Source organism: Aspergillus oryzae, chromosome 2, assembly GCF_000184455.2.
Source record: "Aspergillus oryzae RIB40 DNA, chromosome 2".
NCBI classification, from domain to species: Eukaryota; Fungi; Ascomycota; class Eurotiomycetes; order Eurotiales; family Aspergillaceae; genus Aspergillus; species Aspergillus oryzae.
The window spans coordinates 3,722,260-3,737,865 of NC_036436.1; the positions used below are offsets into that span (position 1 = coordinate 3,722,260).

Consider the following 15,606-nt stretch of genomic DNA (forward strand, 5'->3'; position numbering starts at 1 on the left):
TCGCACGAAACTCGGACCCTGGATTCGAACGGTACGGGAGGTGGAAACTAAACTAGACAGTAAGTATTAAATGGTTCCATTAGTATTCCAAAAAATCCCCATTAAATCTTTCCCTGCGGCTCCCTATCTCCTCCGCTCCTCGTCGGTTTGTTTGCCTCCCTTCCTTTCTCTCTCTCTTCTTCTTCTTGACCTTGTCCTTTACCTTTCCAATCAGAAATTCAAGAAAAAGAAGAGGAGAATCGACAAGCGTGGCCAAACCCTGTCATTCGTTTTCATACCACCCAAAAAAAGACCGTAACACCCCTCCCCCAATCAATTCTCCGCTCTTCTCCAACTCTACTTTCGGAAATTCTACCGTCCGTCGATCAACCGCCCGCGCTCTTCTCCATTCGTTGCAATATCGACTAACGAGGGACCCTAGTCGGATATACTGTGAACCCATACTACTCTATAATCTGGATCTCCAGCGAAATTGTCAACTTCAACCCCTTTGCGGAACTTGCGCATCATTTGTTGAACCTGATCACTTGCAATAGTACTTCTGCCTACTCGCCGACTTGTACATTTACTGCACTGCGATCCTGTTGCGACAACACCGCCATATTCGATGCAATTCATGGGCGCCCTCTCGTACATGCTCTGATACCCTTCGACGTGGGCCTATAGTATATGGAGGAGCTGGTCTCCCTCGCTAACAGCAATTACGATCCGCTCCCGGTTGGGGGAGATGTGCATCTTTCCAGGACTCTCCCTTGTCTTGGACCTATAGTCACCATTGGTTACTTTTGACCATGTCTCCTCTTTCTCTCGAGACACCAAACAATCATCGAGATGGTGAACATGTCTTGCTGCCCCACTCCGCCAGTTATAACCACCTTCCCGACCTCGTCGCTTCGGAATCCGCGTCTCCCACTCTCCGGAGGACTTTCTCAGACCTGACCTACCCGAAGGATTCCACATCCCTGTCCAAGGAGGATGTCGCAGCGGGCAAAGACATCCTAAGGCGAACCTCACTCCGGAACAAGGACAAATCGACCATTACGGTCTCTCGATTTAGTGTTTCTACCGAAGATGTGACCGATCCTGCCAGCACGGAGCTCTCCGGAGCTCCCGCGAAAGCCCCAGAGACGACGAAAGTCCCGGAAACAAGGGCTCCAGAGCCTGTGGCGCGCCCCTCTAAAGCCCGCTCCATGTCCGGAAGATTGGTCAACCTCGCCCGCAAACCGTGGAAGTCAAGCTCTCCTAGTAGATCTCCCTCTCCGCCCGCTAAGGGCTCGAGGGGGCGGACATTGCGTGCGGAGGAGCAATCCCTGTCAAGCTCGCCAGCGTCGCAATCCAAGGGTCTCACTCCGCTGGACACAGTAACAGAGTCCGATCCCGCTGTCCCTACGCGCAGGCGAACAATCCTGAACAAACGACCTCGGCTGCCGATGGTAGCGGTTGTAACACAAAGCCAAGCGGATAGTCCCACGACCCCCAATAGTAACACTCCGTCACCTTTCACGCTAACGGCTAAGAACTCGTTGGAAAAGCTTACATCGTCGCTCAATGTGACAACTCCGGTCCTTCCCCCAATGCCCAAGACAGCGGTTGCTTCTGCCGGCATAGACTTCGCGCGCAAGAAGGATGAACTCTGGGGTGTTTTTCGTGGCCTTGAGGCTGATTTTCAAAAGTGAGTGTTGGTGGGATGCTGGTCAAGTGGAAACTCGCGCAGATCCAGGCGACTAACTATTTCAGATTTCAATCTAAGTCCAGTGCTTTGAAGGCCAACGTCATCCGCTCTTCACTTCTACCTTTCCTCAATCGTAATCATTCTCACCCGTCTTTTAAGTCATTGAGGCCGGAAGACCTGGATCGTCGAGTTAATATCCTCAACAAGTGGTGGATAGGATTGTTGGAGATGCTCAATGGGAAACATAATCAATCGATATCCGGCACTGACAGGCCGGTGTATCTAGAAGCTGTTGTCGGGATCATGACTCGGCCTGAATGGAGGATCCCCTTTCCATCGCCGCCATCTGATGGGAATTCACCGAAGCCTCTACAGCATGCTTCAACCTCGATCTCGGAGAGTTCGGAGGGCTCGTCTGGAAGTTCAGATTTTCTCGTCGAATCGATTCATCACAACATAAGGAACATTTTCACGCAAAATTTGCTATCTCAAATGGCTTTCGTGGTAGAGCGGATGTCCATGAGACACGCTCCGGCTAGCTTGGTGGCCTTTTGCGGAAAAGCTTGTGCCTACGCGTTTTTCTTTTGCCCTGGAGTGGCAGACATTCTTGTTCGGCTGTGGAACACGCCGCCTAATATCTTCCGACGGGTTCTCACCCAGTCGAATGTAGATGGCAGTGGCAATGCGCGCGCATTCACACAGGACCTGGCCCTAAACTTCCCGGCGGCTCTTCGCTCGTTATCCTTCCATGGCCACACGCCATTAGTTCGCTATCTCCGCCGAAAGCCCGATGTTCCTTTAAGCACGGCTCAGATTCGGTGGCAGAGCCCTTGGGTTTCACGGTGGGGTGGCCGTGATAGCGACTTGTTTTTTGTATTTGTTAAATATATACACATCCTGTACGCTGATGCGTTGCCTGCAGAAATCGATAAAGACAAGCGTGTCTTGGCGCCAGGCTTATTGCCAATACACGCACAACTTCTTGTCGTTCTGGAGGACACACTTTATAAACAGTCAGTCCCCCAGGCGCCTACAAACTCACACACTGCTGCCGCAATCACATTCGACGATTTCATCGAAGGCGCTGATGCTTCGGTCTCGGCTCTTCCTTTGGGAGCTGCGAATAGCCATCGATCGATGGCCGAAAACCGTCTAATCATATTGTTACGCGACTTTCTCTCTGAATCTTCCGTTGAGCCAAACCATGCCCGTCTGTTATATGCCGAGTCTTTTGCTATGGTTATGAAAACTGCCGCTGGAAAGACCTCGCTGTTCGATCATAATGCCTGCTTTTTACTTTGTGACTTCGTTGAAGAAGTCATTCCCATAATAACACGATATTCCCAGCCGGTCAAGTCGGACTTGTTTGACTGGAAATTCTGGCTCGAAGTTTGCGATCGGATGATGCAAAGCCATAACTCTCTCACTGAGGTTCGTGTGTTTTCCTTTCTCTTCTGTATTTGGAGCACATGGACCGCTTCGGAAGAGAGGAAGGCAGACCTCTGCCTAGGGTTCCTTTTGAAAGAGTCGTTATTTTACCATTACTTCTGTCACTGGAGTCCTATGGTTCGTGCCTACTTTCATCGTCTTCTTTGTTGGAGATTGGGTAGATTTAACGGAGACCCGTCACCACTCGACTCGTAAGTGTATAAGCTCTCAGGAATATAGATGTGAGAAGAGAACAATACTAACTAAACTGCTATAGAACAATCTATGAAGTGCTTGGGAGCCGATTACAAAGTCTTTGGGAATATTACCTGACATTTCAAGCAAAAGCTGAAAAGGAACTTACGGTACCGCTATCTTCAGCGCCCTGTACGCCAGCACCCGGGCGCAGAATCATCATCATCCGGTGTGACAACCATTTCACTCCACCTAGTCTTTTTGTCTCATTCGACCGCGTCATCCCTGCGGCACCCTCCGAGCAAAGCGCAGCCTCTATAAGTGGCAGCTCCGCAAAAACAGAGTCTACATCTGATACGCAGCCGCCTAAAAAGAGATGGAATCTCTTGAAAGCCATGTTCGGTAGCTCTTCCTCGAAATCCAATGGCGAGGCATCGCCTGCAAGTAGCTCGGAGGAGTCATTAGACATAAATGGGTCTGATAGCGCTGCATCTGCCGACAAACGCATGGATGAGATTTCCCGGTCAAATAATAGTTCTGGAGAACTCTCCCGACCCAAGACAGCACACCAGCCTTACTCCTTCAAGTTCTCATTGGAGTGGATGGACCGGCCCCAATGGCCCAGCAAAAACAAGCGCCTCTTCACTCCCTGTCTGCCTGTGGCAGCCCAGCTACACCTGCAGCTTCGTAGATCTGCGGACGCAGACGACGAATCTGAGATAGATTCCGAGGAAGAAGCTGGGAGCGATGACGCCCGAGAGGGCTCACCATCAGCCAAGGAGACAGAGACCTCAAAGAACACCAACACCGGCTCGGAATCCGGGAAGGGTTCCAGTAAACCAGCCCCGGAGCCGGCAATAAGCCACCCACTTGTTGCGAGCAAGTACGTGGGCCGCGCACTTGCCGAATGGGCCCAAATTGTCTCGGAATGCGACAGTTTCTTCGCCCGGCGACGCGACGAGGGCGTACCCTGCGATCGAATGGTCGAAACCCCAACGCTGGGCGTTGAAAGCTTCAGAAAATGAGCCGGTGCAGCAGGGCTGCCGTAATAGCGATGCTGGCAAAGAGATCCGCGCAATATGTAAATATGCCGTGTCTCTGTCTTTCCCGCCGCTGATTCTTTCGAAAAACGTTTTGCTTTTCCAGGTGCTGTCTTTTTCAACGAGAGCGTGGTGTTCGGCTGTCTGGGTGATGGGAGCTGTTGTATACCAACACTGCCTATGTAATATATCTATGAGATATCGGGTTCTTTTTTTTTTTTTTTTTTTTTTTGTATATAGTAGCGGGCCCCTTTTAGAATTTATAATCATGGAATAAAAGAGGAATCATATATCAAAGTTTGAACCTTGTGCCTTATTCCTGTTTAGGCCTCGGTCAAAATCCCTAATAAGATATGTTGGACTAGGGCGCTGTAATAGGTTGCTGCCCAGCATCTCCTAAGAGGCATTGGTTCTTATATCAGGAACACTTGGATGGTGTTGCGGGCAATTGAACATTTATTGATCCTGGACCCACTACTCCTATGCTCCGAGTCAGGGAAAAGCCTGACCTTTCGCCAGTAAATAAACACCAGATGGGATAGTTGTACGGTCACCCATCAGACCAGAAAGATACATACAGTAAGATAATAACAAAGGGAGAAGTTATGCAGGGATGGGTGGATATATAGTGCGGAAAGGAGCAAAATGCCTACCGGACGTACCACTAGACCAAACAAAAGACCGTTTGATGAAGGTCAGTAGAGAGATGGCGGATGATACAATGGCTCCTAGAGCTACATTTCTCCACAAAGGCTAACAAACAAGCAAGACAGGAACACAGGTAGACATATACAGAAGGCGCTGAAACAAGCGGGAGGAGATCTAGGCAGTGTTTAGATGCGATAGAGATTTAGTGGACGTTCGTATCGAATGATGAGGTAAGGATATCGGAAATTGAGATGTGTTGATAAAACGAAGGTAGAAAGAGTAGGCAAGCTGCAAGGTTCAGCCATGCAGGAGTTTATCACCTGCAGTGCGCAGGATGTCGGAAACCCGGTCAACCCATTCCTGGGTCAGGGTCCAATTGCGCGAATCGATGCTGTCTCGAATGGCAGGGAAAAATGTCGCATCATATCCGGACCATAGCTCAGGCGCGAAAAGGACATGTTTGAACTGCGTACGATTAGGCACCTGGTGATAAATGGTTAGCTTACATCTGTTAATCCAAACTTCAAGTTAAGAACTCCTTACGCCGCCATCTATCCTATCATCCAACAGATGAGTATCGAAACGAGCCATTCGAGCATTATGATCCATCCGTTGAGCCGCAATCACATTGTTTTCGAAACCCCCAGTGCCCAACACTGTGTCGTGCCAAACACGGGCCCACTGCTGGAACTGCGCTGCATCATCCTTGACCTTAGCGGCAGCATCATATAAAGGCTTAAAAGTAACAGTGACCTCACGGTTGCTCTTGCCACTGGAAGCGTCATGGGCAATCGGGACGTTCTGGGACTTGGCATATTTTTCCAGATCGATAACGTATGAAGCAATGTGATCGGCATACACTTCCAAATCAAAGGGTAAGACTGGAGTATCAGCAAATTGAAGAATGAGCAATCCCCAGAACTGAGCCAGAATTTTGTGATACTGGAAACCGGGGTCTCCGAACCGTACCATCCAGTCCCAGTTCTCATAGCAACTGTGATAGGGATATGGCTCCCCAACAAATCCGAAGTCCACACTGGAGGTTCCAGCAATATCTTGGAATGCCACATAATCACTTCCGGCGCCGAGGGGACCGAGCTTCTTCTGTTTCTTTTCCCAAATTTCTTTCAGAGTTTCGTTGGCTACCGGGTCCGATATGCGTCCGAGAATCTGCGTCACAACACGTTCAAAAAGCGGGCATCCCGAAGCTTCAAACTCGTTACCGCTAACGCCAACATCAACGTTCATGTAAGCATAGGCGTTGTCACGAAGTGCCTCCAATTCCTTCTCCACATGTTCTGTGGACCCAATCAGGTTATATTCTTCTGCATCCCAGCTGACAAATTCAATAGTGCGGAGCGGACGCCAGCCAAAGGTACGGAGCTCGCCAAAGACTCGCACAACCTCGAGGAAAACAGCGGTGCCACTGCCCGGGTCCGCGCTTCCCAAACACCATGAATCTCGGTGATTTCCAACAATGATCTTCTTCTCCGGTTGTTCCAAACCGATGATTCTCCCGAGAACGTTGTAAATAGGCTGCCTTTCCTCCTCGTCTTGTAAGTTCATGAGGTTGACTTTGGGGGACGTTCCGTCTCCGGTCCACCATTGGTCTACATTGGGAACACCACCGACCCATTTGGCAGGCACCTGAGAACCATGGCCCTTGATAACCTGCAAGAGCCTCTGAGCATCGCGCCAGGCGATGGGTAAGCTAGGGATGCTGGTCAATCCTTGGCTTTCCTCTGGTTTAAGTCTTTTCTTTTCATCCGGTGTGGATGCAAAACCTGGGGAGAGAACATCTCCCACCACCCATGACATCAAGCTTACGCCGCCTCTCTGGACACCATCTTCCGGCATAAAGCGTCCATCCGGATAGGCTGGTCCTCGAACAAAGCCATCTTCAGAGGGATCAGAGTAGATGATGCATCCCACCGCGCCGGCCAGTTCAGCAGCTTTGATCTTCAAAGCTCGATCTGACTCGGACCCGTAATACCTCACGAGTGCTATAGAGCCTTCTACAGTGACTCCTTGATCAGCGAGGTACCGGAAGTCTTCCCGAGAACCGTAATTGGCGTAAACAATAGGGCCAGTGACATTTCCTGTTTTGGAATGCCCATGGAACACAGGCGTTTCCTCGTTCGTTTCTTCGAGTGTAGCCTCCCAGAAGAGATCAGGAGGGTCGACAATAGCGACTCTTCTCCCGTCATCTCTGGGGTAATTCAAGTACACTTGGAACTCCTCCATTTCAATATCATCCAGGCCTGCGATTTTAAACTCCTGCTTCACCCATTCCGCCAGCGCATAACTTCCTTCGGTACCAGCCATATGAGTAAAGTTGGTGACTCTCTTCAAATTCTCCGCAATATTCGTTTCATTAACGTGGCCCTGGACGAAATTCTCCACGGATGCCGCACTATAAGACTGGCCCATGATAAATCGCGAGTTCATATTGAAAAGATCCGACACGAAGAAGATGTAGACGACCAAAACCACTAAGAATAGCCCAAATAAGCGCAACATGATCATGCATCCGTGTGTTCTCATGTTTGTACGAGCGCCATTAAGATCAATGGTAAAGCGGAAACTCGGCAGAAATCGGCGTATAGGAAGATGAATGGCAGATAGGGATCGCGTCAAACTACTGATTCGCTTCGAAAATCGAGAACGTAATAATCGAGAGCGTTGGGACGATTGTTGATCGCCGTCCTCCACGTCCATCTCATGTAATTCCCGTTGCAACTCTTCAAGTGAGCCCCTTTCCGAGTCGGCGCCCGTGGAGTCGAGACCATCCAGGCTATCTCGGACAGATTCGACCGTAGGAGGCTGGTATCCATGAGGCCTGGGCCTGGCACTTTCGCGGGCAGTGACATCGTCGACATTGTGAAGTAGACCTTGCCTCTCGGATTCGTCGTTCGCTTCGGGGCCGAGGTTGGATCGGGAGGAGCTCGGGCGGGCACCAACGGCTTCTTCGTAGGAGGGAATAGGGAGGGCTTCGTATTCGAACTTACTGTCGTTGCCCATGGTGGAAGATCTGGGGCTCCGGGGAGCCGTGCGAGTTGGACCGAGTCACAGATACCGGACTAAGCGGGATCATGATCTGGATGAAAAAGGAGTGATAGCCGCAAACATGCTCCCAGATCGGAGTGAAGGCAGGAAGGACTGGAAGAAAAAACAGTTTAGGAGAAAGGGAATAAAGAAAAGAAGGGGTAAAGGGACCGTAGAGGGGTAGCGGTCCGCGAAAAGGAGAGGTCTCTAACAGGTCGATATTTAATTAGTAAATGATAGATAGAGTCGAAGGAAGTCTGAGGCGTCGTCGTTGTCCTTTCCCCAGAATGCAGTCGAAAAGCGTGGCGCAGGCGAAACGAGAACTAAGACCCACGCTCGGCACTCCGATCCTAAGCAGGCAGAAGGGTTTTTTTCTTCTTTGCCCTGAGTCTTTATTGTACCAGACATACATCGTCCGGAATGACCGTGGAGCTTCAGACCCCTTGCAGGCTCCATGGATGCAGATAAGAATCTTTAATCAATTCAACTACTTTGAATGAGTGACGAGCGAAGAGCGCGATAGAAAAGCAGATTCACCTGACCATGACCGTTGATCGTTCTAGATTACTATTACCATACCGTACATACCGCTATATTTATGCCTCAAGTATATCAGACGCCAACGTTTCTCATTCATTGAATACCCTAATTCTATATCATTTTCGTTCTCCTATTTATATATGACACTGGCCTCCTCTAAACATCCAGTATGCCACAAGAAACACATTATACCAGCACTCACAATCGTTGGATGCTAGATTTGGACCCCGAACTTAGGGTTAAAAAACTGCCCTAGGAGGGATCGTCCATGGGTGAACTAATGTACGGCATTACGTTGGTACGTCCCATCTAAGTATTCATGAATTTCGATCTCTATATTTTCTGTCAAAGGACTTGACCCACTGTTAGGTGGGTCGAACCATTTGTACATCCAATGTCCATATCGGTTGTCCAATATATGGCGGGCACTCTTTCCGGTTAAATCTCAGATTCTCTTCGTATATTTAAATCCTACCCTTCATTTAAAATTGAACAAGACTCACCTGCTATATCATGTGAACTGTCCAGTTCACATTGCGATATACGTATTGTACCATAATGGCCAATATCAACCCTTTTCGGTCCAGGCGACTAGCTTATCGAGCCGTTGAAGATACACCAGAAGACGATGATTTCATTCACTCCATCCAGTCTGACCCCCTATCGTACGCGACTTCAAACTCGACACTGTTGAAACCTCAAACGAAGCGTGATACATTAAATGGCTACAAGAAACATCTCATGGAGGATGCACTTTTAGCAGTTATCATTTTACTACCAACCCAGAATGTCCATGATCAGCCTGGTACGGCCGGCCCTCCCCAGGAAATCTGGACGTCGATCGGGATTATTGCTCTCAAAAAGGATGAGCCGGGTCACGGCCATCATCGCAAAAGTTCTATCAGCATCGATATTGCCAAGCCCTATCAGAATCATGGCTACGGAAGCGAAGCGATTGAATGGGTGGTAGATTGGGGGTTTCGGAAAGCTGGCTTGCACCGCATCGCAGTTGAAGCTTTCTCTTATAACCCGGGCGCAACGCGCCTCTATGAGCGCTTGGGATTTCAATTCGAGGGACGCCAAAGAGAGGCTATCTGGTACGATGGAGATTGGCATGATCTGTTAATCTTCGGTATGCTGGACCGAGAATGGAAAACACAGCAACAGAAGAAGTCGAAGAAAGGGTCGAGTGAACAATTTTGATTTCACGGCCTGAGGAAGAACATCTCCAACGTTACTAAGCAATAAGCTAGAAGGTTCTTAATGGGCCTATTGATCCGAGGAAACGACTGTGCTTAACTTAATATCGTGAGCTTCAGTGTCAGCCTGGTGCTGTCTTTGTACTCTTCGAATGGATACCATACTGCATCCAGAATTCCTGGATACTCAATCTACGGTTAGAAGGAGTATACCTGACCTCTCAATCCAAGAGATCGGTGCAAAATAGTATAGGACTACCCTGCATGTCGGTTGTTTGAAATCAATGGAGATCAACGTTTACTTCGAAGCAAAGGTCTTTATCTGGAAGCCTGAAAAAGTAAGTAGTACGAGGACTACGCCTTTTTCATCGCTCTTTATGTGTTACCAACTCCGGTCTGCTTTACAGACACTGGCTCGTGCAATCGTTTAGCCGCCAGGAAATTGCTTCGACTGATAGTTGATTATAGTGTCATAGACAAGTGGATGCAAGACATAGCTACTTGACGAGCTTTCCCAGAGAGGCTGTATTTTGTCGGTTAGGGGCCATGGTAGTCTTGACAACTCATAGCGGCAGCCCAAGTACATACCTCCGCGGGTAGTTTGTGTGCAGAGGTGATTCAGCTCTGTCTTAGATATTGCCGTAGTAGCATTGGCTAACGTTGGGGTTGGGGTAGCACCGGCTGTGGAACTGTACAACTTTACAACTGCCAAATTTTTCTCCAGTGTTGCCTTCAACAATCTCCAAGATTTCCATTAGCTACTTTTACACCTGGTAGCATCCTGAACCAAAATAGGAAAAGACAAATAAGCAGAAGAAAGTAGCAGGGAAAAGTCAAACTTGTGGCAATAACAGATATAATTATGGCGGCTAAGATATAGTAAATGACAGAATATCAGGGGCTACCTAGTGCTAGAAGCCCTAGCATGGTAGTTTCGGTCATCACGCCCACCAAATACCGCGCAGGTTCGACTGAAGGGCCCACTGACCAAACCGAGATGCAGGGAAACCGGTCTAAGAACTCTTCCGCCGGCCAAGCCGGATCACATTATCTCTGGACCCGACGGAAAGAAATCATGTATGTGAATGTTCGGAGCCTAACTGAAACACGCGAAACCTGGTGGACCCGTCCGTACTTGCATGCCTATGGATTCCGTGCTACATTAGGTGCTCTGTATTACACACGAGATTGCTAGTAATCCCCTCTTCTGTAACCAAGTTGGAACTTTCGTGCATAGAGGCTGAAATTCACCTTCGAGGACCAGGTCTTGCGGTCCGCAAGAAAGGTTGCTGTCGGGCCACCATGAGATTGCTATTCCGAGAGAACGGCAAGCGGATGCATATGCCAAAATGGACTTACAGTTGCCTGAGATGTGTATTATGCTTGGTGGAAATGCCTTTTGCCCACCTTTTGTGCGATATCGGAACCCTTGTACTGATGCTGAGGTGCTTGGCCTCTTGGAGTACAGGCAGGTTCAATCAAACGGATCCACATGATAAGATTGATTGTTCTTGGAATCTTTTCCTCTTCGAGGATGAAACTGCCGTGGGGTGGATATCGTAATCGAAAAATAAAAGGAAAACCTAACAAAACTACAAGGAAGAGGCCCGCAGGGTGTACAGAAGTGGATAGAGAATGAATAGTAAACATTCCTGTTTTGATTTATTGATTTATCTTCTTATTTTTGGGTTGAATGATGTGAGCTGCTGTTCAAAGGGCAGCAAAAGTTTATTGACAGGACAGGGTTGACGTGTGCACGGGATCAGGAGAAGGAACAGTACTATGAGCATGTATACGAGTATCGTTGTCAGATATTTTCAAGCCCGCGAGGTGTTCCGAGACCGATGACTCTCAATTGCCCAATTGAAGCAGACAAAGTGTATTATGCATTACGTGGTACAGTGTGGGTGGACCATGTAGGAAAAGGGAAGTTCCTTGAAACCTAGGGGTACTAAGTAGCATGATGTCCTAGGCTCTAGCTATAGGAGGAAATGAAATTTGGGGTAGTCCTTCGAGACCGCTGGATGGACTCTGTTCGGAATTAAAAAATAAAAAATAAAAAAAGACAAGGACATTCGGTACGGACAAACGGGAGTAACCCACACGACAAGTTTAGGGGGGTTGCCCGAAATGGATCTTTGATACTCCAAAGCCCACTATCGCCAACTTCATCCATCATGATACTCCGGATGTACAAGATAACGAAGATTGACTAGGAGAAACCCGGGTGGTGCAATAGTCGGTGAGGACAACAAAAAGGGAGGGGGAAGGATTCGAAATCAGGCAAGCATTTTGCCCAAATTGCTGATGCAAGTTGCAAAATTCTTTCATGGTTCGAGGACAAAAGGAGTTCTAGTATGTAGAGTACCGTGTACATTATATCCTGGAGATAGATTTTGGATGGAGGAGTGCACCAGAGTGGGGAAATTAATCTGCTGATCCGTACTTGGCCGTTACCATTCTTACCACAATGCACAACTAAGCTAGGTACCGCTAAACCCTTTCTCGTAAGGCGTGTGGGCCTCAGGCCGAACAATCAGGCCCGCCCAACCACGAGCGACGGAACGAAGGGTCCACTCTCTTCACACCAGCCAATCCGGAGCTGGACCCGGTCATTTTTGCCTCGCAGTGTGTAAAAAAGTTACTTACCACTAGGAATCTGATCGGAAGCCCTCTTGTGGTTCTTATATATGCTCCTCCCTGCTCCTTCTTTTTGTTCTCTTGCCCAGCTGTCTTCCCTCCTCATTCTCTTCTTCTACTTCTTCTTTGCTACCGTTTCCCTTATACCTTAATAACCAAATACCCTTCTCACTCTTTCGTTGTTTACTTCAACTATTTACATTTCTCACCCCCCCCCCCCCTTTACACCGCCACTATGTCTGCTCGTCCTCAGAACATTGGTGTCAAGGCCATTGAGGTCTATTTTCCTAAGCAAGTACGTGCGCTGAACCATCAGCAAAGTTACCTCAAGAGAGAAAAATCAGAAGAGGAAAAAAGTGTGCTAACAAGCTACGCAGTGTGTCGAACAAACCGAGCTGGAGAAGTTCGACGGTGTCAGTGAGGGCAAGTACACAATCGGTCTGGGACAGACAAAAATGAGCTTCTGTGATGACCGTGAGGGTATGTTGGCCTTGTTATCCTCTAAATTTTTAATATGTTTCCATTCGCTAAGTATATTTTTTTATAGATATCTACTCTGTCGCCCTGACCACTCTCTCCTCCCTCTTTCGCAAATACAACGTCGACCCCAAGTCCGTTGGTCGTCTCGAAGTCGGTACTGAGACTCTCCTGGACAAATCCAAGTCCGTCAAGTCCGTTCTGATGCAGCTCTTTGCCGAGAGCGGAAACTTCAACGTTGAGGGTGTTGATAACGTCAACGCTTGCTATGGAGGTACCAACGCTGTCTTCAACAGCATCAACTGGCTTGAGTCTTCCGCCTGGGATGGAAGAGATGCCGTTGTTGTCTGCGGTGACATTGCTCTGTATGCCGAGGGACCTGCTCGCCCTACTGGTGGTGCTGGCTGTGTTGCCCTCCTCATTGGTCCTGATGCCCCTATTGTCTTTGAGCCCGGTCTTCGTGGCTCTTACGTCACCCACACCTACGATTTCTACAAGCCTGATCTCACCAGCGAATACCCCGTTGTTGACGGTCAGCACTCCCTTCAGTGCTACACTGAGGCTGTTGATGCTTGCTACAAGGCCTACGCCGCTCGCGAGAAGACGCTGAAGGAAAAGACTCAGAACGGAACCAACGGTGTGGCCCATGATGAATCCAAGACTCCTTTGGACCGCTTTGACTATATCCTTTTCCACTCCCCTACCTGCAAGTTGGTCCAGAAGTCGTACGGCCGTATGCTTTACAACGATTTCCTCGAGAACCCCACCCACCCCGCTTTCGCTGAAGTCGCTCCTGAGCTGCGCGATCTGGACTACAGCAAGTCTCTCACTGACAAGAACGTCGAGAAGACTTTCATGGGTCTGACCAAGAAGCGCTTCGCTGAGCGTGTGAAGCCCAGCCTTGATGTTGCCACTCTCTGTGGTAACATGTACACCGCCACCGTCTACGCCGGCCTGGCCAGCTTGCTCAGCAACGTCACCTTCGACCCCAGCCAGCCTAAGCGCATTGGCCTTTTCTCCTACGGCAGTGGTCTCGCTGCTTCCATGTTCAGCGCGAAGATTGTTGGTGACGTGTCTTACATGGCTGAGAAGCTTGATCTTCACAACCGCCTCAATGCTAGGGATGTCTTGGCCCCCCAGGCCTATGTTGAGGTGAGCAATAGTTTCCCGCTGAAATTCTTTCCGCCTTGATATCTGCAGTTCAACTTTACTAACTATTTTCTTTCTAGATGTGTGCTCTGCGTAAGCAAGCTCACTTGAAGAAGAACTTCAAGCCCTCCGGTAACACGGAGACGCTTTTCCCCAACACCTACTACCTCACTGAGGTGGACGACATGTTCCGCCGCAAGTACGAGGTCAAGGCATGAATAATGGCTAGCGCTTGATGTTAATTTGGACATGATGAGTTTCTTTTTCTTCCTTGTTTAGACGATTCATTAGATTCCCCTCAGGACCGCATTGTCGTGTTTGGTTGCCTTGATAGAGCTCGCAAACTGGGTTATGTCTGCAAATTGTCTCGGTCGATTTTATTTACTTTGTCTGCCTGCCCTAGGTTCTCAGGAGGAGCCCAGAAGGAAAATATTTTCTTGTTTTTAGGAGCTGGCATGATGCTGATGTTCCTTTCCGCCCAAGATGGCGCTGAAATGCTTCCGGATTTATGAGAAGATCTTATTTATTAATTAAACATATTAATCAATTTATTTCACATATGGTTCACTACTATCAAGGTATTCAATGTACTTGTCGAAGGGATTGTTGCTTAGTCACGTCTGCAGCCTAGTTAACTAACTCTAAGCGGACGGTGTATAGTAGTACTAGTACTACCTACTGTACCTCTAACCTCTACCTATTCACTACTACCATAAGTTTCTTCACAACCCTATCTACCTTGACAATTCTGATGAAGATAAAGATAGAAAATATCGCAACATTGCAGAGAACTTGAAACAATCTACCTGTTAAGAATAGAAACATTTCGAAAAATCAGCGTATGGTAGCCGTTTGCACTCCTTCGCGCCAGACGCTTCCTGCAGTGCCATCCTTCATTATTCCTTCTTTTCTCCTTGCTTTATGCAATTGTCCCTCCTTCACATCCAATCCAATAACTTAGTCCAAGTTAATTTCTGAGAACTCTGGATTATTTGTCCGTTTCATCAAAGCCAAGAATGCTGCAGGTGATCGAGGGGAAAGAACCACTCAGGGAGCCTGGCGCCAAACTGGAGGGAAGTCGGCGCCTACTGCAACAAACTCCATTGCTCCGGTTCAAGTTTGTCCAAAGAATGTATTCTTATAATGACTCGGATCATCAACCTATCGTACCGACTTTTTGGGTCTCTGGGACAGCATCCACAACCTTGATTGGCCTGACCCGGCGGTTCTTGTTGCTGTTCCACACATCTCCTGCAGGTCCTGCTATCGACCCTCGGCGCTTGGAGTTGTGATCGTGCTTTGAGGACCACCGTTTATCAAGATATGCCAATCGTTAGCTTTACTCTTGCCGCCGACTAACGGGTCTAATAGGCGAGATTCGTTTGGTGAAAATCGTGATTAAATTAGCTATAATTATCCAGAAATAGCACGAAACACAAGTGTTGCCGATTATAGAAGCTTTTTACGGCTCATGACGAACCATTCCCTGGATGAGATCAGTGAAGATCTCCATCAGATCTGAAGAAATCGAGCAGGTGCAATTTTTAGCAACAAATTGACGCGCGACTGTTAG

General features: G+C 48.4%; 4 protein-coding genes across 4 annotated transcripts; 3 read left to right on the forward strand and 1 right to left on the reverse strand.

The window, feature by feature from the left end:
* Positions 1–791: 791 nt before the first annotated feature.
* On the forward strand, positions 792–4,320 carry AO090003000608 (DUF1765 domain-containing protein; the record flags this gene model as incomplete). Its single annotated transcript, XM_023234960.1, has 3 exons — positions 792–1,638; positions 1,674–3,312; positions 3,378–4,320. 3 exons carry the CDS (start codon positions 792–794, stop codon positions 4,318–4,320), a joined length of 3,429 nt encoding a protein of 1,142 aa, XP_023090027.1.
* A 960-nt stretch (positions 4,321–5,280) lies between these two features.
* Positions 5,281–8,004, reverse strand: AO090003000609 (M28 family metallopeptidase; the record flags this gene model as incomplete). The annotated part of the gene is made up of 2 exons (XM_001819721.3): positions 5,281–5,466; positions 5,527–8,004. 2 exons carry the CDS (start codon positions 8,002–8,004, stop codon positions 5,281–5,283), a joined length of 2,664 nt encoding a protein of 887 aa, XP_001819773.1.
* Positions 8,005–9,126: 1,122 nt separating this feature from the next.
* Positions 9,127–10,198, forward strand: AO090003000610 (GNAT family N-acetyltransferase; the record flags this gene model as incomplete). Its single annotated transcript, XM_023234961.1, has 3 exons — positions 9,127–9,665; positions 10,021–10,105; positions 10,175–10,198. 3 exons carry the CDS (start codon positions 9,127–9,129, stop codon positions 10,196–10,198), a joined length of 648 nt encoding a protein of 215 aa, XP_023090028.1.
* A 2,444-nt stretch (positions 10,199–12,642) lies between these two features.
* On the forward strand, positions 12,643–14,251 carry erg13 (hydroxymethylglutaryl-CoA synthase; the record flags this gene model as incomplete). Its single annotated transcript, XM_001819723.3, has 4 exons — positions 12,643–12,702; positions 12,785–12,887; positions 12,955–14,036; positions 14,114–14,251. The coding sequence occupies 4 exons, from the start codon at positions 12,643–12,645 to the stop codon at positions 14,249–14,251; spliced, it is 1,383 nt and encodes a 460-aa protein (XP_001819775.1).
* Between the last annotated feature and the right edge of the window lie 1,355 nt (positions 14,252–15,606).